At 49.4% G+C, this 19,004-nt stretch overlaps 6 protein-coding genes across 6 annotated transcripts; 2 read left to right on the top strand and 4 right to left on the bottom strand.

The window, feature by feature from the left end:
* Nucleotides 1-363: 363 nt before the first annotated feature.
* Nucleotides 364-3,045, top strand: COCCADRAFT_101951 (uncharacterized protein; the record flags this gene model as incomplete). Its single annotated transcript, XM_007716329.1, has 6 exons — nt 364-437; nt 510-895; nt 960-1,045; nt 1,120-1,761; nt 1,818-1,984; nt 2,046-3,045. The coding sequence occupies 6 exons, from the start codon at nt 364-366 to the stop codon at nt 3,043-3,045; spliced, it is 2,355 nt and encodes a 784-aa protein (XP_007714519.1).
* A 107-nt stretch (nt 3,046-3,152) lies between these two features.
* On the bottom strand, nt 3,153-4,784 carry COCCADRAFT_101986 (uncharacterized protein; the record flags this gene model as incomplete). Its single annotated transcript, XM_007716328.1, has 4 exons — nt 3,153-3,433; nt 3,498-4,071; nt 4,141-4,430; nt 4,511-4,784. The coding sequence occupies 4 exons, from the start codon at nt 4,782-4,784 to the stop codon at nt 3,153-3,155; spliced, it is 1,419 nt and encodes a 472-aa protein (XP_007714518.1).
* Nucleotides 4,785-5,348: 564 nt separating this feature from the next.
* Nucleotides 5,349-7,035, bottom strand: COCCADRAFT_101985 (uncharacterized protein; the record flags this gene model as incomplete). Its single annotated transcript, XM_007716327.1, has 8 exons — nt 5,349-5,718; nt 5,767-5,947; nt 5,998-6,112; nt 6,161-6,303; nt 6,352-6,477; nt 6,531-6,624; nt 6,671-6,932; nt 6,986-7,035. The coding sequence occupies 8 exons, from the start codon at nt 7,033-7,035 to the stop codon at nt 5,349-5,351; spliced, it is 1,341 nt and encodes a 446-aa protein (XP_007714517.1).
* A 2,717-nt stretch (nt 7,036-9,752) lies between these two features.
* Nucleotides 9,753-11,659, bottom strand: COCCADRAFT_101982 (uncharacterized protein; the record flags this gene model as incomplete). The annotated part of the gene is made up of 2 exons (XM_007716326.1): nt 9,753-10,976; nt 11,024-11,659. The coding sequence occupies 2 exons, from the start codon at nt 11,657-11,659 to the stop codon at nt 9,753-9,755; spliced, it is 1,860 nt and encodes a 619-aa protein (XP_007714516.1).
* Nucleotides 11,660-14,854: 3,195 nt separating this feature from the next.
* Nucleotides 14,855-16,624, top strand: COCCADRAFT_101967 (uncharacterized protein; the record flags this gene model as incomplete). Its single annotated transcript, XM_007716325.1, has 2 exons — nt 14,855-16,363; nt 16,418-16,624. The coding sequence occupies 2 exons, from the start codon at nt 14,855-14,857 to the stop codon at nt 16,622-16,624; spliced, it is 1,716 nt and encodes a 571-aa protein (XP_007714515.1).
* Nucleotides 16,625-17,043: 419 nt separating this feature from the next.
* On the bottom strand, nt 17,044-18,740 carry COCCADRAFT_101953 (uncharacterized protein; the record flags this gene model as incomplete). Its single annotated transcript, XM_007716324.1, has 4 exons — nt 17,044-17,682; nt 17,740-18,134; nt 18,189-18,405; nt 18,465-18,740. The coding sequence occupies 4 exons, from the start codon at nt 18,738-18,740 to the stop codon at nt 17,044-17,046; spliced, it is 1,527 nt and encodes a 508-aa protein (XP_007714514.1).
* Between the last annotated feature and the right edge of the window lie 264 nt (nt 18,741-19,004).

Raw genomic sequence — 19,004 nt, 5'->3', positions numbered from 1 at the left:
TCGCCCAGGCTTGGACGTCTTCTCGGCTGTCATTCTTATACGGAAGGGTTAGTTTGACTGACAAGATGGGGCTATAGTAAATCCATTGGACGTGCTGATAACCAAAAATTGGGTAACCCTCCGATCATCCAGGTGCGGTGTCGTAACCCCTCGCAGTGGTTGGGTATTATCTATCAATACCACATTCATGTGCATGGAGTACTACACACCATCGGCACTTGAGCCCGTCACGTGCGCAGGGCAACCGGGCCGGTTAGAACAGCCATCCATGTCTATCCAACCGTGCCGGCTATATTCACTGACCGTGCCGGTTGCACGACCATCCAACCTCCACTATCCACTTCACAACGCTTCCGGTCCAGTATGGAGCTCGAGAACCCAAGGCCCACTAAGAAGCGTCAATTGGCGGCCGGAGAACGACAACGGGCGGTGCGAGCGTGAGACTACACCCGCCTATTGCCCAGTGTTCCCAGCTGCGCCCAAGACCAGCGCTGACTTGCTCTAACTAGTTGTGACGAATGTCGTCGCTTGAAAGAAAAATGTGAGGGTGGCATGCCATGTAAACGTTGTCGCCATTTACGACGGACATGTGAATTCAACAATGCCTCTGCACCAACTGCCAAACGTGCACAAGAGCCCATGACCTCGTCCAAGGACCTCAAGGAGCGCGTGAAGTACATGGAGGCCATTCTCCATCATCACCTTCCGCAACTGCCCTTGGACATCGACACCTTACGGCGCACGTGCGAGTCACTACCTACCTGGTCACCTGGGTCCGACCGACATAGCACATCTGGCTTGGCCGTAGAAAATACTGCACACCCGTCAGCTGCCGATAGTCCTGGCATCGAAGACGAGAAGTGTACCGTTGAATATGTTGATGATACTACAGCTCGTATGTCGCTACCAAGCTCCACCCAAATGCACCAAACTGATCCAAAGCTTGTACGTGATGGCAGATTACTCTGGTGAATTCTCACATTGGAACTTTTCCATGCACATCAAACGAAACATTGATGAACTAATCGCCAAATCTAGTGTCCAGGTAGGTGTGAGTGTACGTCTTCATTCAACCTTTCAACCCTACATCGTAAAACTATGTGCTCATAGTATTCTCAGACTTTGGAAGAGGTCAAACGCGTTCCAGATTTCTTCCGCGTTCCCGAACCTGATCCTGGTTCGACATCTATTGCAGATATCATTGCCCTAATTCCTCCTCGCCCGGTAGCTACCTTTTTGGTCAATGTGTTCTTCAGACATGCTACGAGCTTTTACTATTGCGTCGACAAGCATTGGGTCAAAGAAACGCTAGAAGATCTTCAGACAAACTCGGCACGCTTACGTTCCAAGCACGTCCCTGCCGCTTGCGTAGTGTTGATGGTACTTGCAGTAAGCACTCAATACGTGCACTTGGAAACATCAAATTCAAACGGCAGACGTGGACGCAGATCTTCAGCCGATTCTGATGCTCCTGCTAACTGGGAGCTGGACGTCGGTTCTACCTTCTACCGTCAAGTAGCCAAGTCTATTTCTGAACTCATACATGCTGGTTCTCTACTGAGCGTACAGGCGTTTCTTTTACTCGGCTTTTACTCCTTGCCGCTCGATGCATCTGGACTGGGCTACATTTATCTGAACCTAGCCGTTAAAGTGGCCATCCAGAACGGTATGCATCGAAGAATATCACGGGGCGCTTTCGATGCAAGATCAAAGGAGATCAGACGGCGCATCTGGTGGACGGTGTATTGTATGGAAAGGTCCGTGTGTTCGGGGGATGATCGCAATACTTCCGCTTACAGTTGTGCACGTGTAGGAAGATTGGCATATATCATGGCCGGCCCGCTTCCATCTCACGCTCCGATATCGACTGCGATCTTCCAAGCAGTTCCACTCCAAACAGCATAGATGGCGACACGTTCGATGCAACTGGGTTACTCGAATCCATTGACCTAACTTGCCAGGCAGAGGCATTTCTGCACCAGATGTGAGTTGATCATACGACAAAGCTGCCATGATAAGATGCACATGGCTAACGGTACTGCCAGCTCCCAACTCCGAACATGTCCAAGACAAGAAGCTTGGCTAATCATGGACCGCCTCAAGCAAATGAAGACTAAGCTGCCGCGGCCATGGGCGTTTCGCTACCGCGATATATCATCACCTTTAATGGGAGACCGTTTAGAGGTGTCAGAGTCCCGTGCGCGACTTCACGCCCACTTGGAGTGTTGTCTGCTACACATGTTTATTGGGCGGCCTTTCATCCTGGCCCATCGCCAGGTGCGAGAAGAAGACCCAAAAGACGACAGTGCCGCAGAGCATTCGGAAGCAAAACCTGAAGCTACGCCCGCTCCCCCACATATGCGCTGGAACTTCCTGGTTGAAGATTGTATCGCAGCTGCGAATGAAGCCATCAACATTTGTCATGGCATGCAGATTGGTAGTATGGGCCTCTCAAAAGCGTCCTATGCCGAATACAGTGCCTGTCGTGCATCACTCCTGGTCCTAATCGCGTATAGTATTTGTCGTCGTACCAACGAATTCTCAAGCAACTTACAAAAGGGCCTCAACGCGATACGGGAAATGGCCTCAGTGGGTGACTCCGCGCGCTCAGAGGTACTGCTTCTCGAAACCCTGGAAGCCGCGCTGAATCGGCTTCAGGCTTTTGATATAGACTGTGACCAGAGTGTATCTGACACTGGAGAAGAGATAGTCCAGGATGGCTACGAGGGTTTACGAGATTGGTACACCAAAACAGCTGGCGCCATCCGTTCCCGTGCTAGTTCGTCGATACCAATGGCCAGTGATGGGTCAGGGATAAGGACCCAGGGCGTGCCGCTTTGCCCGCAACCTGCTGCCCATGGTATGGAAATACCAACAGATGGCATTCCAGAGAGTCGCCCCGTCGATGATTATCCTTTTAATCTCGACCTTTTCAATATAGACGGCAACATTGCTTTCTTTACCTCCGGTGTCAACAACAACGGCAACGTGGAAAGCGAATTGTTTGAGAACTTCCTAAATGGGGTGCCAAGGCATAGCCTTTAGCCAACGATAATGAACGAATACGAATTTCCTAACGCAAGCAATTCCTATACTTCCATGTTGAGCAAATACAATTGTATTAATAGAGGGTGTATCGACCAGGCGTCCGTCTATAGTTTTGCTGCTGTGACAGTTTGACCTTTTTGAACTCGTTCCCACGTCTCACGAGCCGCATGTTCTTTTCGCTCCGACCATCTTTCTGGAGTAATGCGATATGGCAAAGGCAGATCAACATTCTCCGTATCTCCAGTGAGAGCCATCACCGCTACTGCTTTTGCCGATAGGAAAATCTGCGGCATGCCGTGTCCCGTGAAGCCGGCGCAAACGTATTGGCCAGGTCGTCCGCAGGCAGGGCCGACATACGGGTACTCATCGTTGGAATATCCCATGACTGTTGTAAAAAACGAGTTAGTCAAAGTCATCTGGTCACTATGCGCGCTCGCTGTACTACTTACTTCCGGTCCACAAATCTTCCGTGCGAGCATCACTGCTCTCCCATGCGAAAAAATGCCGCTGCATATACCCATCGTAGTACTCTTTCCCAGCCTCAATCAACTTGCTATCGTCAACAACATCAAACCAATCATCCAAGTTCTTGTAGAAATCCCGCCGTCCACCTCCCACTACAACACTGCCATCTGGCCGCGGAATCATATAATCGTACTCGTGATCCGATAACCGCATCATGTAGCTGTGCTTCAGTTCCGGTGCATTTGGCGCTGTGATGTGTGCAACCATGCCCCTGACAGGTACGATTTTGCCTTTCATCTCGGGAACCAAGGCAGATGTGTACCCATTTGTAGCAAAGATTACTGTCTTTGTCTTGACCGTTCCGCGTGCAGTCTCAACTACCCACTTGTAGCCCTGCGTGTCATCCTCCATAGCCCGGACGTTCTCGACAGGCGTGAACGTTTGCAGGTTGACTCCTTGGACCACCGCTTTCTGCAAGAGATGCGTTACCAGGCGGTAGGGTGCCAGGCGTGCGCCGCTGTATGTGTGACATGACAATGCTCCTTTCACACCAGATACCTGTTTAACCGGTCAGCATCGGAAATACTTTGCCTATCCCCCTGCAGTCATGTCTCCAAATGCACGAACCTCTTCGGCCTCCTTCCCTGTATAGAACCTTATCATCTTTGCAGTGGAAATACCCGCTTTGCTAATGTTGTCGATACTAGCCTTCATCTTATCCCGTCCTTGGGCATACTTGCAAATATCCATCACAGTCGTCTCTTCAAAGTCGCAATCAATCCGCTCACGCTCAACGAGTTCCTTGATAGCGGCGACCTGTCTTTGCTCAAACGATGCTACATGCTCTGCGACGGCTGCCCCATGACTATCTAGCAGACCGGCTGGCCGTGATAGCGGGTCTGGTTTCAAATGTCCACCTGTTTATGTGCGCTGCCATCAGCAACTTGCCATAAGGTTTTCATATTTCTTACTACAAGGAAGTATACATAGCACATACCATTGCGCCCCGTAGCCCCTGAACAAGCCTCGCGCGCCTCGAGAACTATTATCGAAGGAGTAGCCTTGCCCGCGCGCAAACTTTCTTCCACCAAATGATGTACAATCGATGCGCCGGAATATCCAGCGCCAATGACTACAATGTCTGCCGTGGGAACAAGACCGGTGGTACTGCGATGATTATCGATTGCAGCAGGTTGTTTCCGCCAATAAGACGGCAGGGAATTTGGCACAGGAAATTGGCTGCTGGGACTGCGCTGAGAAGTTGATGACATGATGGGCCTGGGGGAGGAAGAGGGGTTTTGTTAAATTATGGTAACGTCTGGTACCTTGGCTGGCTGCGCAGATATCGTAGCAGGCGATGTACCATGTTAACCTTTAACCGGGTGGGCTGCGTGATGTGATTCGATTGGGGGCTTTTTTTTTGCGGGACCGGGCCGGCGTTTAGTAGCGACGTTGGGGCGTTCTTGGAGGTCATCAGGCGATTGCCGGTGTGGGTCGGGCGTTGACAACCTTTACACACAACAGGTTATATTATAATCTTTTTAACCACAAGGATAATTGTAGTCGGAATGCTGTTGTATAATATGACAGTTCATGGCAGAATGATGTAGAGCTAGGCCTAGGGTTTTCGAAAGTGATCTGCGGAGATCGCAAAAGGAGCCCTCAATGGACAGAGATCACACAACCCTTATCTGGAGCACGTTGTCGCATGTACATAGGGCCATTCTGATGGAACGAAAATCATTACAAGACAACCGAATATAAACATTCTAATACTACTTAGCTCTAAACTACATGTCCTGATATCTGCATGTCCCTTCAACACGCGCCCTTCTTCATTTCGTTTTCGGCCAGCCATCGAATACAAGATCGTCATCTTTCCCGTCATCTTCTATAATAGCTTCCCTGATCGGCCTCTTTGGCATCTTCCTGATCAACATGGACATGCTCGGGATCGTAAAGACCAGAATGGCGATGTTGACGTAAAGCGGTATGGCGTGGTCGATCTTCTTTGCTGAACTCAATCCGTACGACACTGCTTGACCCGCAACTTCAAAAGCGCGGAATACACCTCCCGCTCGTGAAGCAACGGCGACTTCATCGGAAAGAGTACTGAGGATCCAGTACAGGGTAAGCTGTGTCCAGTATCCGCTGATGAAGAGAATGATGTAAGGGAAATAGGCTCGGATCCATCGGGTGGGTTCCCTGTTGCAGTTAGTAAGAATTCTAATGGATGAAGTCCATGTAGCTTACAGTCTGTAGTCAAGAGCAATCTTCTTAGGTAGGGTATGGTACTCTACCGCAACCCAGACAAAGCAAGTGATTTGCAATGCTCCCCATACTCCCATTGCAACCCATGCTCGGGTCCGCTGCGTCCAACGATTGGTATCCAGAAGTTTTCCGAACAGTATGACAGTTGGAATCGTAAGGGTAGCTGCAACTATTAGTACGCGAAACGAAAGATCAATCTTGGGAGATACTTACGGACTAGGAGGGAAGACAGAGCGCGTGCACGTACGGAGAAGTGAAGTGATAGATAGGTGCCCATGGTACCCCCATAGAAGAAAGAATAAAATGCGGGAAAAAAAATGAGCCATGTCTGATTACAGGGTTAGCATACGACACTTGAGAAGCGGGCTTCACTCACAGTCCCTTGCGTCAGATAGCTGGCTAGAGCCTTGAGCTCCTTGATCCAGGACTCCGCCGGAGCAATATTCACTTTGGTGTTGTCTCTGCGGCGGACTTTCTTGGTCTGTGAGAGCAGAAGAGCCCATACAAGACCAGTGCATTCTAATCATCGTTAGTACCTCTGCGATTGCATCAGAGATTTTGACATACCCAACCCAACGAAGATCAAATATGTAGACCATGCGATTCCTCCTGCGTTCGAGTCTTTATGATTGTTTGAGAAATTGATGGCACCTCCAATTACGCTACCACTGTTTCGCATTGCGGACCAGATTCCTATGCTCTATCAGCAGCAAATTCCTTTATACGTTTAGTAGGGTAATTCATACCCAGGTAAAATCCTCGTTCTTCTGGATGCGGGTAGGACAACATGGCTGTCGTTTCACCAACGTAGAGGAAGCCGGACGCAAATCCTTTGATCAACTGTTCATGTGAGCAGATTTCCGACATAATCAGAGTTTAAACATACGCTGCCTGAAAGCAGATACGCATCGTTCTTGAATCTGGCATTCACGTAGTAGGCAGATCCATGGAGCGGCATGGCTACAGCTGCGATCAAACACGCCCACTTGATGCCAATCTTGTTGATGATGGGACCGCCAAAGATTGTACTGAGGAAGCTCATCGCGTAACTCAACGATTGTCCAAGATTTGCAAGCCAAGGAGTAGACAATCCACCGCCGCCCAGATTCGTGATAGCATCTGACATGGCTGGTCCAACCAGGGATAGCCTTAACAATGATTTAGCTAGTCGTTTTTTGTGGAATGGTGATTTGGCACTTACATTCCGAACAAAAGCATCTGGAACAAGACGCTGCGATAAAATGTCGCCATCTTAGAACGAGGGCGTTCCATAGTGCCAACTTCGGCGTGGAATCGTCCGTCGTGTCCATCATCCTCGGTCATGGGGACCATTTTGGTTTCGCTTTCTGATGATGAACCCATGGTCTCTGGCTGGGCAGAGGACAAGAAGGCACAATAAGCCTTAAGAGTGGCGATCACGGTTCCACAGGGCTCCAGTTATAGTATGACCCTTCCGGGGTACCCCGCGTTTGACTAGATAAGAGGATACCGGCCCGGTTCGTATCGCAAGGTAATCTCCGTGCGTCAGACGGGATGGAAAGAGTTAAGCATCAGACCATGCTCCAGTGCACGTTGTTCGACCTGGGTCTACCCATAGCTGCTGCTTGACGAACCTATGGCAGGCAGCTGTATATCAGTTTACCGGCCGATTATTATCTATCAACGTTTCGCGTCCCGTGTTCTCACCTATCACGCCATAGTAGTAAGATTATCGACAGCTGTCGGTAGATGGACGCGCATAATCGAAACTTGGTATCGTAGAAAAAAACAGCCTTATACAGTAAAGATACGCAAGGAAGATGTCGGTTCGTTTACCGGGCTCAATCTGGTAAATGCGGAGTGGTACGTAAACAGCATGTGGTTCTGAAAATCATGATCAAGACTTTAGAATTCTGCTTCTTCTCAGTTGCATGTCGCGCAGCGAGTAGAAACCCATGTGTACATTTATTCCCTCACATGTCAGCCTTTGCACGCGATATTAAGAGCTGGGTTCCAGCCCCTTTCACGGGAGAAGGACCCAGAACGCTGCTATTGCGGCTAGGAAGAAGTGCCGGCGCATTGAGTGACATAAGTCTCGGTGCTTTGTCGTGTTTCGATTCCGCAAAAGAAGATAACCGCTCACAACACCTAGGCTACCTGGAGGTCTTGCAATAGCGAACCGTATGGTTATCTGAGGAGACAGCTGATCGATGCCTACTGTAGCCATCACTTTTCTTGATTTCAGTGCAGATCCCATTCTTTCTTGTCCTCGACACGCGGGGAATCTAGTTTTGCATTGACGGCACCCTGCATCAGCGCTAGTAATCGGTGCCAATATATCCGAAAGCTTAATTTCGTGCAAGCGAGCCTGTCGGAAAAAACACTTCAGATAAGCACGGGATCGAGACTAAGGACTCTGCTTGCGACGTGCTGGCGTGCATCCGATAGGTGTGTGCCAACTTGGCTATTTTTATGGTCCAGCAACGCGAAACCGGTTGAGGAACTAAGGAAAGAGCACAATCACGGGTAATTCAAATCAGGACCTTTCCGCGATGACTTTGAACAGCACCATGTGAAAAACTTACCGGACAGTTTGCTGGAATGAGGCCGTTGCGCAGGAGCCGTGAAACAAACATGGATGAGAAAGAAGGCACAAGAGCCTCAATGCATAGCATGGGAGAAGATGTTCGGGTCTTGGTTGATCTGTGACTACGCCTGTCGTCTGGGTTCGTGTTTCTCCCAAGTTTCAAGCATGTGTGTTATTGAACTGCATTTTGTTCAAGTCATACTGACCGCACTGACAACTGATCCTGCTGCTTGACCTTAATCTCCCCCATTGCTGTAACACGACGACGGCATTATGAAACAACGACTTTGTCCGACATAAAAAGTTCGATAGCCCCCTATCTTACCATAACCCACTTTCATCCGTTCATCCGTAATGACTTCTTAGTCTTGATCACTGGAAAGCAGAAACATGATTGCCATGTAGAGCATACAATAGAACTCCCACCGGGAATCGCTGAGGTGGAGACACTTGTCAAGGATCTCTTCGGAAATGGGTTGTAATCACAATGACATGTCTGAACGATGATGGCTGAGACATAGTGCGCCGACAGGAGACTAACAAGAACGACCGTGATGCGCAATATGGTGGTGGGATGGTAATGATCGCGAGTAGCGCTTTTGCCGTCTGTGTATATCAACTCCTTGCACGCCTTCTCCGAGGTCACGTTTGCGATAAAGCCGTTGCCATGTACTTCTTGTGCCATGCCATTGTGGCATTACTGTGCCTCTACACAGCCAGAAAACAGAAACATCGATTGATTGCGGATGGTAGCGCGATGTGACACGGTTTATACCTAGGCGTGGTGGTTTTGTTGCGCGTTATTGCGTGTTGTATGTTGCGAGAGGGCTGCCACAAGTAATCAGCTTCGAGCGCGCTCTGATTGGCTAACGTCGCTCTCGCCTGTATTGCGACACCGACAGCCGGATGGTGTGCTTCTCTGATCAACGCCGCATCGCGTCGCATGCGCAAAATACAAATGTGCCTCTTTAGCTATAGCCGGACGGTACGGTTTTTTTGAGATCGTGATGCGCTCTTGGATGTAGTTTTTAATGCGCCGGCATTCTTCCAGGTCGCTCATCAGCGAATACATCAAGGTAAATGCGGCCAACATTTTGGAAGCTGGCGATTGACTCAGAATGTCAACTGATTACAGATGAAGACGGCGAGTGCAGAGGTTGATCTGGTAGGAAGGGTATCCGATTCCATACACTCAGTTGATTTGGGTATCCTTCTGACTTCATTAGTCGTGGTGGTAGCCTCCCAGTATCCGATTACATACATCTGGAGAAGCAGATACGAATCAAGGGCTTGCATTTAGATGATGAGAATGATCTTCCGCCAAAGCCCAATCGCTGGCCACTCCACGTCATGCCAATTTCTCGGCACGATCCAAGATCCATGGCAACTCCAAGTGATGCTGTCACTTTGCGATTTCACTATCCCTGCTCTTTTCTTCTCCTTCATTATCTTGTACTCTGACAACATCCGCACTCTTCTGGTTCACAGTATTATCTTCTCTTTCATTATTTGTATTAACCTGATCGGCTCGATCCCCTCCTCTCTCATTGGATGCTACCGATGCATTTCTCCTCCTTTCCCTACTCGGTCTTCTCAAACCAGCCACATATTCTGGACGTTCCGGCAAGTCGTCCCCGGGTGTTCGCACAATGGGGACACCATGCAAGGCTCCAGGTGCTGTATTTGTACCAGATAGTTCCGCTCTTCCTGGTGATGACATGGGATCTGCTTCAACTGCTTGCCTTGGTGTTTCCAGTTCCTTTATCTCATGGCCATAGAGTTCCGCAGGACTGTTCTCGTTAACAGCATGAAGCTCATACTTCTTTGGAAGAGCTGACGCTTGGCTGGATGGTTCACTGGTGTCAGGGAGTTCGTGAGGGCTGTGACGTTTAGGGTATCGACGACGAAGAAAGAATGCTGCAATGGCGATGATGATGAGTCCTGCAACACCACCGCCGGCACCGCCAGCAATAGCTCCTGTCATGCTCTTCTTCTTAGGCGTGAATGGAGTTGAAGAATTTCCTGGTGCAGGGTTTCCAGAAGTAGTACCTGGAGATGGCATGGTTTTACTTGGTGTTGCGAAGACAGTCTTCAGACCTTGTTCTGTCCAACCCACGGCGGGCTCCTTTTTCGTAGCGTTCCCATTCGCGTTTCCACCAGTCGCGTTGAACACATTGCTCGGAACCTGGAATTCTGGTCGGTCGACTGCGAAGACACTACCCCATCTCAAAGCGGTCATGTCCCATACTGCAACCCCTTTCGTTTCCCAGTCACATTCCAGAGTTGGAGTATTGCCGCCCACCGTGATCATCTGACGTTTTCCAGCAACATGGCAATTGTGGCCCCATCGTGGTGATTCACCCAGAGGCCAAACATTTGTCCAGGTGAATGATGGTAGAGTCAAAATTACAACATCATCATAGGCCTTGTTCGTGATCGGATTTCTGCCACCGTATAGGTAAATATGATGACTCGAGTTATCGGGTGATGAAATAGCCACTGTGCAGAAGTCAATGCGTGGCTCTGGTACATTTCCCGTGGTATTTTGTGAATACCAAGTCCCGTTGCTGTCTGGGTTTTGGAGGTAAGAGTCGATATCGAACACGTCGACCGTCTCAAAGTCAATCTGCTGTAGTGTAAGATGAATGTTCATAGACTAATTGTTTTACTCACCAATGAGCCTGTGCTGACGTTGGCAAAAGCGCTGGCAAGGTTAGGTTGTATCTGACCACCAAGTGCTACAAGCGCTCCCATACCACCAATCGAAGAAAAGTATTCCATCGTACCTCCTACCCTAGGAGCACCGCCTCTCAATCCGGAAGTCGATACGTTTTTCCCACTCCGCGATTTGAGGTCGAGAACAACCATACCCTCCATAGGCACATAAATGTCTTCGGTTTTCGGGAAACTATCAACTGTCCTTGCTGAGGTACCCCAATCGATCTGGCCGTTCAGGTAGAAGGCCAAACCTTGATCTATCGCCTCAGTCACTGCGCCATGGTTGGGCGTCCACTCCGTATCTCTTGAGTATTGGTCCCAGGGGTTGCCAGATCCATATGTATATGACCACAGAGGGTAGAATGCTGATGGATCTGGCCGCGTAAATGCCTCGAAGGACTGATTGCCCATGAAGGTTGTACCGCCGTACACGTACACATTGGGTTGATCAACAGGGCCGTGGAACATATGACCCCGAATGAGGCTGGGTGGTGGTGTACCGGTAGTCGGATTCTTTACATTCTTAGCTTGAGCATCCATGGTTATATTCGACTTCCAGTCCCATGTCGAGTTAAGAGGGATGGTGATCATGTAGCTGTTTATGCCTAGAATCGGGCTGGTGACATCCGTGCCATTCCATTTTTGTACTCCACTATCGACGTACAGGATGTCGTTCTTAACGACCGATTGTGCCCCTGTTGGTAGTCCGTATCAGCAATCATCGCCTGAGTCAATTATCAATCTCCTAGAGGAGTGAAGGGTGGACCAAATGATTACGAATAACACCACTCACACCATCTCGAGCAAAAGTTCTCTAGTGGATTCAGACGGAAGTTTTGTGCGTGTACGGTGGGTGAGATGTAGACACTACCCAAGACGAGATACAGTAGACTGGTTTGTGTCAACTGGAATAGTCTTGAGATGAAGAAGTCCATGTCATTTGAGCGTGCCACAGACGCTCACCTAGGTCGGCGGTGCTGCAAAATCAGCCTAAGGACTCGCGCAATACCCAGAACATGTATATGTAGGTCGCTTCGTCAGCCGTCTCCGTGCAGCACTCGGTCTGCCTAAGAGGCGCGCTAAGCCCTTTTGTCGCTGCAGATGCGGCAGGTCTCGCCTACTTATGTTGCGGAGGCACGCTAGAGCCCTACAGTTGGCTTGAGTACATCCCAGGACTTTATTCTCGCAGGCTCACTTGCTTCAAGAGTAAGATGTCGTTAATTCATGTGTATTCCAATGCACAAGAGTGAATGAAGCATGCGCAGTTCGAATGCACTGTTGGTGCAAGCAGCATTTCAGCATCATCTCGTTCCTATATTAACAGCCACAAAGTGGCTGGAAATGTCAGCGACATGGATATAGGCAACATTTCCCACAATATGGACGAAGGATGGTGTACCCTGAACATGGTGGGTCGCTTGACGGAGTTTTCGAGGTGACCCTCTCTAGTAAACATGGATCTAGAACGTCGGAGAGTTGCGGTGATGGGGTGCTTTGGCATCTTGTACATATGGGCATTTTGTGAATATCCCTGGAGGTGCATGAGAAGACATGCGAACCCTGACACAATCAGCCCACTCACTAGGAAGACTTTCTGCTTTGGGCTGAGAAAGCCACAGCCTGCCGCGGAGAGAGGAATGATAAGCAGGTTTTTGATTAGTCACATGGCATTTTGATAGCGCCTTATTGGGTGGCTCGGGCCGACGCCTGAATGGAAGCTTTTCTCGCTTTCTTTTTTGGCGCAGTGTCGCTTTGAAAGCTTGGCTGGAAGGATGGGTGGTCATCCGACACAGGAAGATCAGTCGAGTGCGCTGTCGGTGGCGCTGTTCAACAGGCCAAATTCTGTCTGCTGGCATCAGAGACAGAGCGGGAATTAAACGCGTTGGACATAGTGATGCCAAAAACACCGAGGCAGCTTTCGCTGCAGGGTGTAGGCATAGATTGACGTGGCATTTAGCGGTCTCCTTTCCTGTGGGGCGGTTGCACGGCGACGCTACCCAAACAACAGTTTGGCGTCGGGAGATTACCTGCAGCAACCTTGGGGTGAGTTCGGGTCTATACCCAGTTCAGATACGGTGTAGAATTTATCCATGTGCAAGGGAAAAGGATTTTCCAAAAATACGAGCTGAAAGACTTGTGGAGGGGCGTTCTGTTGTCGCTAGACTGGACCGAACGTACGTAGCAGGTACAATTCGCATTGATGAGACTGTAGAGTATGCGCACGGCAAAGACAAGGGCGGAATATTGATCCCTACTTGATGCGTCCATGATACATAGTGCAAAGGGGCGCCGGGTTGGAAGAACAGGACGGTGCGCGCGATGCTTGACGCGGACAAGCTGCTGAACGCCAGCATAGCCTGGAGTGCTTGGACCACAACATGTGTGGACTGGTCGTCTGGGAAACAGGACTGATCGTGACCGTCCCACAAATCCAGAGTATGGATCTTAGTGTCATTGCAACAATGCGTATGGAAGTGGTGGTGCTAAACCCTTCTTTGGAAACAATGTGGAGAGAGCACGGTGCTGACCAATATGCTAACAATGCATATCCTGGGTCACGTGCAACCGAGCGCTCAAGTGTACGTACAGTAGTACAACTTTGCCGATTGAACGGCCTGGCTGCTTACAACACTGACTCGACAAATTGCTTAATAGCTTTATTGGCACTTTTTGAACATCTCTCGACTCCGGTATCTGGCCTTCCCCTAGGCTCTGCACGAATGCCATCATCTCCATCCTTTCCCCCCTCGATCCGCTGTATCTACTGGTTCGTTGACCCTGCCACTTACGCCTATGAGGCAGCTCTTGAGGATTTGCGCAATGTTGGCGATTGTGAGAGAGTCGTATATTGCACGATTGAAGGCAATGTAAAATCAACATCAGCGACCCCCGAAGGACATGTATCTCATTGCTATTCCAAGATTGTCAGACGGTAAGATGGCGGAATGATCTGACCGTCTGATATCGCGAAAAGGTCTTGCATATTGTTCCGCAGCAATGTAAAGAAACCAATAGGATTCATGATAAACTGGTAGTAGAAGCCACAGGAAGCAAACCTAGCCCTGATGTCAAAGTTGACGCTCCGCCCAAGACAGCTTCAGTACGAACATGTTTGCGACGATCGCACTGGCTTCATACTCATGCCATAGGGATACTATTGATGTTTCAATTCTCAGATGGCCTGATCATATCGAAGGTCTTGCTGTCAGTATTGGATTCATATTGTCAACGCAACGCAACGGTTACGTAGCCAAACCACGCGAACCCCAATCTTTCGGGACTATCTAACCTGACATTACCGGGTATCTCCTAGTAAACATGGCCCATTCATTGGATGGAATTGGAAACCCGAAAGATGATTATAATCATTATCTGCTGGTTGGATAACGCGGTCCCTCGGAGACAGTGGAGATTTGTGCTGTGATTGGCCTGACGTAACATCGCCATCATACGCAACGCATACCAACCACAATCCCATCAACACGACATCTCGGCATTCAAATGCGATGGCAGAGTGGATCATCACGTTCGTGTCGTGGTATCACTGACATGCAGCTTGCATGCGTAAATACATCCCATTCCAGCATAGTATCATTATTCGCAGCATCGTCATCTTGACATGCTCTTCTCACGCCCCGCACCTACTTCCTTAAGTTTGACCTCTTTTTCCCACGGTCAACTATGGAGATTCCAGCATCTTTGACGTCCAAGCTGCCCACCATGACCAGCACCAACGCTAACTCGAACCAGACCGACCCTCTCAAGCACCCTCTTGAAGCCACTGCAATGGCCATCAAGGGAGCTACCTCTGGGGAAAGTCGTGCCCCCCGGGCTTTCCATATGCAGAGCTCAAATGAGGGCCCAGCAGACATTATCGCCAAGGTTGCCGGTGTTACCCAGGGTGGAAAGCGTGAAGACGACGGCCCATATTTCACCAACAACGAAGGCATTCCATGGCCCGACGCAGAACATAGCAAGACCATCGGCGGAATCCCCGTCGCTAGCGATGTTTTCCTCTTCCAGAAGCAGCAGACATTCAACCGCTCAAAGAACCTCGAGCGCATGGTGCACCCCTGCGGTTCAGGTGCTTTCGGTTATTTCGAGACCACCAAAGATGTCACCCACCTCACCAAGGCCGATTTCTTGAAGACCGTGGGCGAGAAGACTCCCGTATTCATGCGATTCAGTACAGTTACTCCGGGGCGCGAGTATCCCGATGAAGCTCGTAACCCTCGTGGATTTGCTATCAAGTTCTACACTGGCGAGGGCAACTACGACATCGTTGGCTTGAACTTCCCCGTTTTCTTCTGCCGTGATCCTATCCAGGGTCCGGATGTCATCCGCTCACAATGGCGTAACCCCAAGAACTTCCTTTTCGATTACGATGCCATTTTCGACTTGCTTGCGAACACCCCCGAAGGTAACCACGCTGGCCTCATGTTCTTCAGTGATCATGGCACGCCCCAGGGTTGGCGTTTCAACCATGGATATGGATGCCACACGTTCAAGTGGGTGAACAAGGACGGTCAATTCGTGTACATCAAGTACCACTTTGTTGCTGAGCACGGTCAAAAGCAATTTACCCAGGAACAAGCAACACGAATGTGTGGCGAGGACCCTGACTATTCCAAGCGTGATCTATATGAGACTATTGAGAATGGCGAGGAGGTAGTCTGGAAAGCACACGTGCAGGTTATGAGTCCAGAGGATGCCGATCCCGACAAGCTTGGTTTCGATCCCTTTGACGTCACCAAGGTCTGGCCGCGTAAGCAATTTCCCATGCAAGAGTTTGGACGCTTGGTTCTCAATAAGAACCCCGAGAACTTCCATCGTGACGTTGAGCAGGCGGCCTTCTCCCCGGGTAGCATGGTACCTGGTGTTGAAGACTCGCCTGATCCGCTTCTCCAGTTCCGCATGTTCTTCTACCGCGATGCGCAGTACCACCGTATTGGTGTGAACCTGCACCAGATTCCTGTCAACTGCCCATTCATGGCCAAGTCTTTCGCATCTCTCAACTTTGACGGTCAAATGCGCGTCGATGCCAACCATGCTGGAAACAAGCAGTATGCCCCAAACAGCTTTGCGCACAAGTTCCGGCCTGATGTGGCTGAAGCGCCATACCAGGTCAACGACAACATCATGAGCCGAAAGAGTCATTATTGGCACGAGGGTAAGAAGAACGAGTACGACCAGGTTAAGAAGCTTTGGTCACGCGTAATGAGCGTACAAGAGAAGCAAAACACCATCAAGAATACTGCAAATATGCTCAAGTTTGTCCGATACCCCGAAATTCAGGTAGATTCCCGCTGACCAATTCCGCATGTCACGTTTTCGCTAACAAACATCCAGAAGAAGTACCTGGCGCAGCAATACAATATCGGCACCGACCTTTCCCGAGGCATCTACGATCTCCTCCCCAAGCCGGCGTTTGATTTCAGCGAGGTCGAGGAGCTGTCTCAGACTGCACATGAGTGGTATAAAGAGAAGAAGTTTAGGCCTACCGCTGGCGAGAGGCTAACTGGCTTTCCCCCATCGATGCCTGTTTACAATTACTGAGCGAAACATATTAACTGATAATGAAAGATTACCAGTGTGGCCATGTACGTCTCGTTCGCACCTAGCTACGTATACGGTTAGAACCTTTTTGCGATTCGTTCGAAACGCTACCCTCAATACCAATCTGCAAATACACTCTACCATGTGATCGATACTGTCGGGATTTCTGAGGCTAGGTTATCGGATTGTCAAACACATCATGTAATGCTGTCCCAATGCTTGGTCCCATATACAAAGCTGTTGGTTCCAGACACGATTGCCACGACAGTGATCAATGCCCCTTGCGAGAGGGCCTTTGAAAAGAACAGCAAAAGCTTCAGCATATTTGACGTATCGCTCATATGATTTGTTGGTCCTCTGTCATCGTATATAAAATTTTAATCCAGACCATTCCCCGTTATTCACAGTCCGGACCTTCTTCATGCTATTGGCGCATAGAAGTTAAATTTACCTTGAGGGTCATACTTTCTTTTGAGCGCCTTTAGCTTCTCTTGCCTCCACCCCTCATGGCCATACCAGCTTGGTGATCCTTCGTTTCCATACGCATAGTTGACATACGTATGGAGTTCTTTCCTACTAGTACCCTCCCAAATAATGTTTCGGAGTTCAGTACCAAGTTGCTTAACAGCCTCGTCTTGCGCCTTGCCGGTAGAGTTGTAAATGATAAGGGGAGCGGAGAGCAGGTAGTCATCTCGGAACCCGAAAGCACTAGCGCTGTTATCGCGATGACGGACACCATCGCTAGAATAGTCTTCGAACATGAATATCGAGTTGTAGTATGGATTATCGGTACCAGAGATGGCTGACGCGTAAAGGTCATATGCCTTGCGCTGGGCAGTGATGTTGTAGGTGGATGTGTAGATAGGGAATCTCGGGTTGTTGAAACCAAAGTCTTGACAAGGAGGCGAATCAAGGGCAATGCCGGTCCATTTGGCGAGGTCAAGGTAAGAGCCAGACTGGGGAGTGACAGCGAGAGGGCCAATATCGTGAAAGGGAGCAGTATACTTGGAGTCGACGGAAGTAACACCCTCTTGAATGATGTACATGATTATCACTGGCTACATTGATATCAGTATTTACGCAAGTATGTTTGGTTTGTCATCGGTCCATCTTACCTTTTCCGAATCCAGTGTAGCATCATTCTGCCAGTACGACCAATTCTGGATTTCAACGGATTGATTCCCACCCCTCAGTATGTATTCGTTGGCAGCTTCGTATACCTCTTCAACCTTGTCTCCACTGAAAACGATGGTCTCAATCGCCCAGTCCGAGTGCTCGATATCGTAAATCTTGGTAGTAACAGAAGTGACGATTCCGAAGTTGTGGCCCGCTCCTTGCATACCCCACCACAGATCTGATCGGCTGTCGATGCTTTTGAAGTCGCCATTGGCTAGTACAACGTTCATGGACTCGAATTGATCGGTAATGAGCCCGTGATGACCCTGCAACCAGCCATGCCCACCACCCAATGCAGGCCCCAAAAAGCTAACGCATTCACAGCATCCAGTGACTAGTTTGACTTAGATTATGACAAATTCCAACATTTTAACGGTGTGAACCCTACCAGTTTGCTTTCCAGCCGCCCAAAGCGTATCAATCAATTTTTTCGAGTTGATACCGCCACCAACAGTCACGGATTTACCGTTTTTGCTGATAACAACAGCATCTAGTTGTGGCATGTATATTTCAATTCCATAGTCCATCTTGCCTAAAGTAGTAAGTGTGCCATGATGCCCGTTGTACGTGAGAAACGGAATGTCATGCTCATTCGCGAATTTGACCTACAGCGTATGTTACTCGATTAGTCGCTAAACTCGACACCAGTCGCTGTGTAACCCACAATATGCTGAATGTCGTTTTCCGTACCAGGAGCGATCACAACGCTAGGCGTCGGAGCTTCTAGGTTGGACCAACGCGTCGTGTAGGTGACAAATTCGTCGGTCCCGGGGAGGTAGATTTTGGCGCTTGGCGAGAGTTTCGGAACCAGGGCTTGCACATCGATACCTAAGGCAGGGGTTCTGGACATAACATCGAATGAAATCGTCGGGCTACATGACACAAGGGGGTATATTGAACTGGTAATCACAGCAAACGGCGCGAAAATGCGTGAAAACATGATTGAGTGGAGGCGCCCAAATGGAATACTGCAATTGAAAGGCTAACCTTCATCTTCTCATATATAAACAAAGAGTTACGAGAAGGCACAATGCCCCAGTCCGCAACGGGAAGATGGCCCGGCAACCTTCCCTAAGGGTCGTTGTCGACGCATGCGAGAACGGGACGAACTGCGCGGGGTAACAATACAATAGCAGTGTAAGTATACAATATCCATTGGGATTCGAGGATATGGATCCTGAGTCATGTGCGTGCATGTCTCGAG

The sequence above is a fragment of the Bipolaris zeicola genome, assembly GCF_000523435.1.
Source record: "Bipolaris zeicola 26-R-13 unplaced genomic scaffold scaffold_135, whole genome shotgun sequence".
NCBI classification, from domain to species: domain Eukaryota; kingdom Fungi; phylum Ascomycota; class Dothideomycetes; order Pleosporales; family Pleosporaceae; genus Bipolaris; species Bipolaris zeicola.
This window is presented reverse-complemented; position numbering and strand designations above follow the sequence as displayed.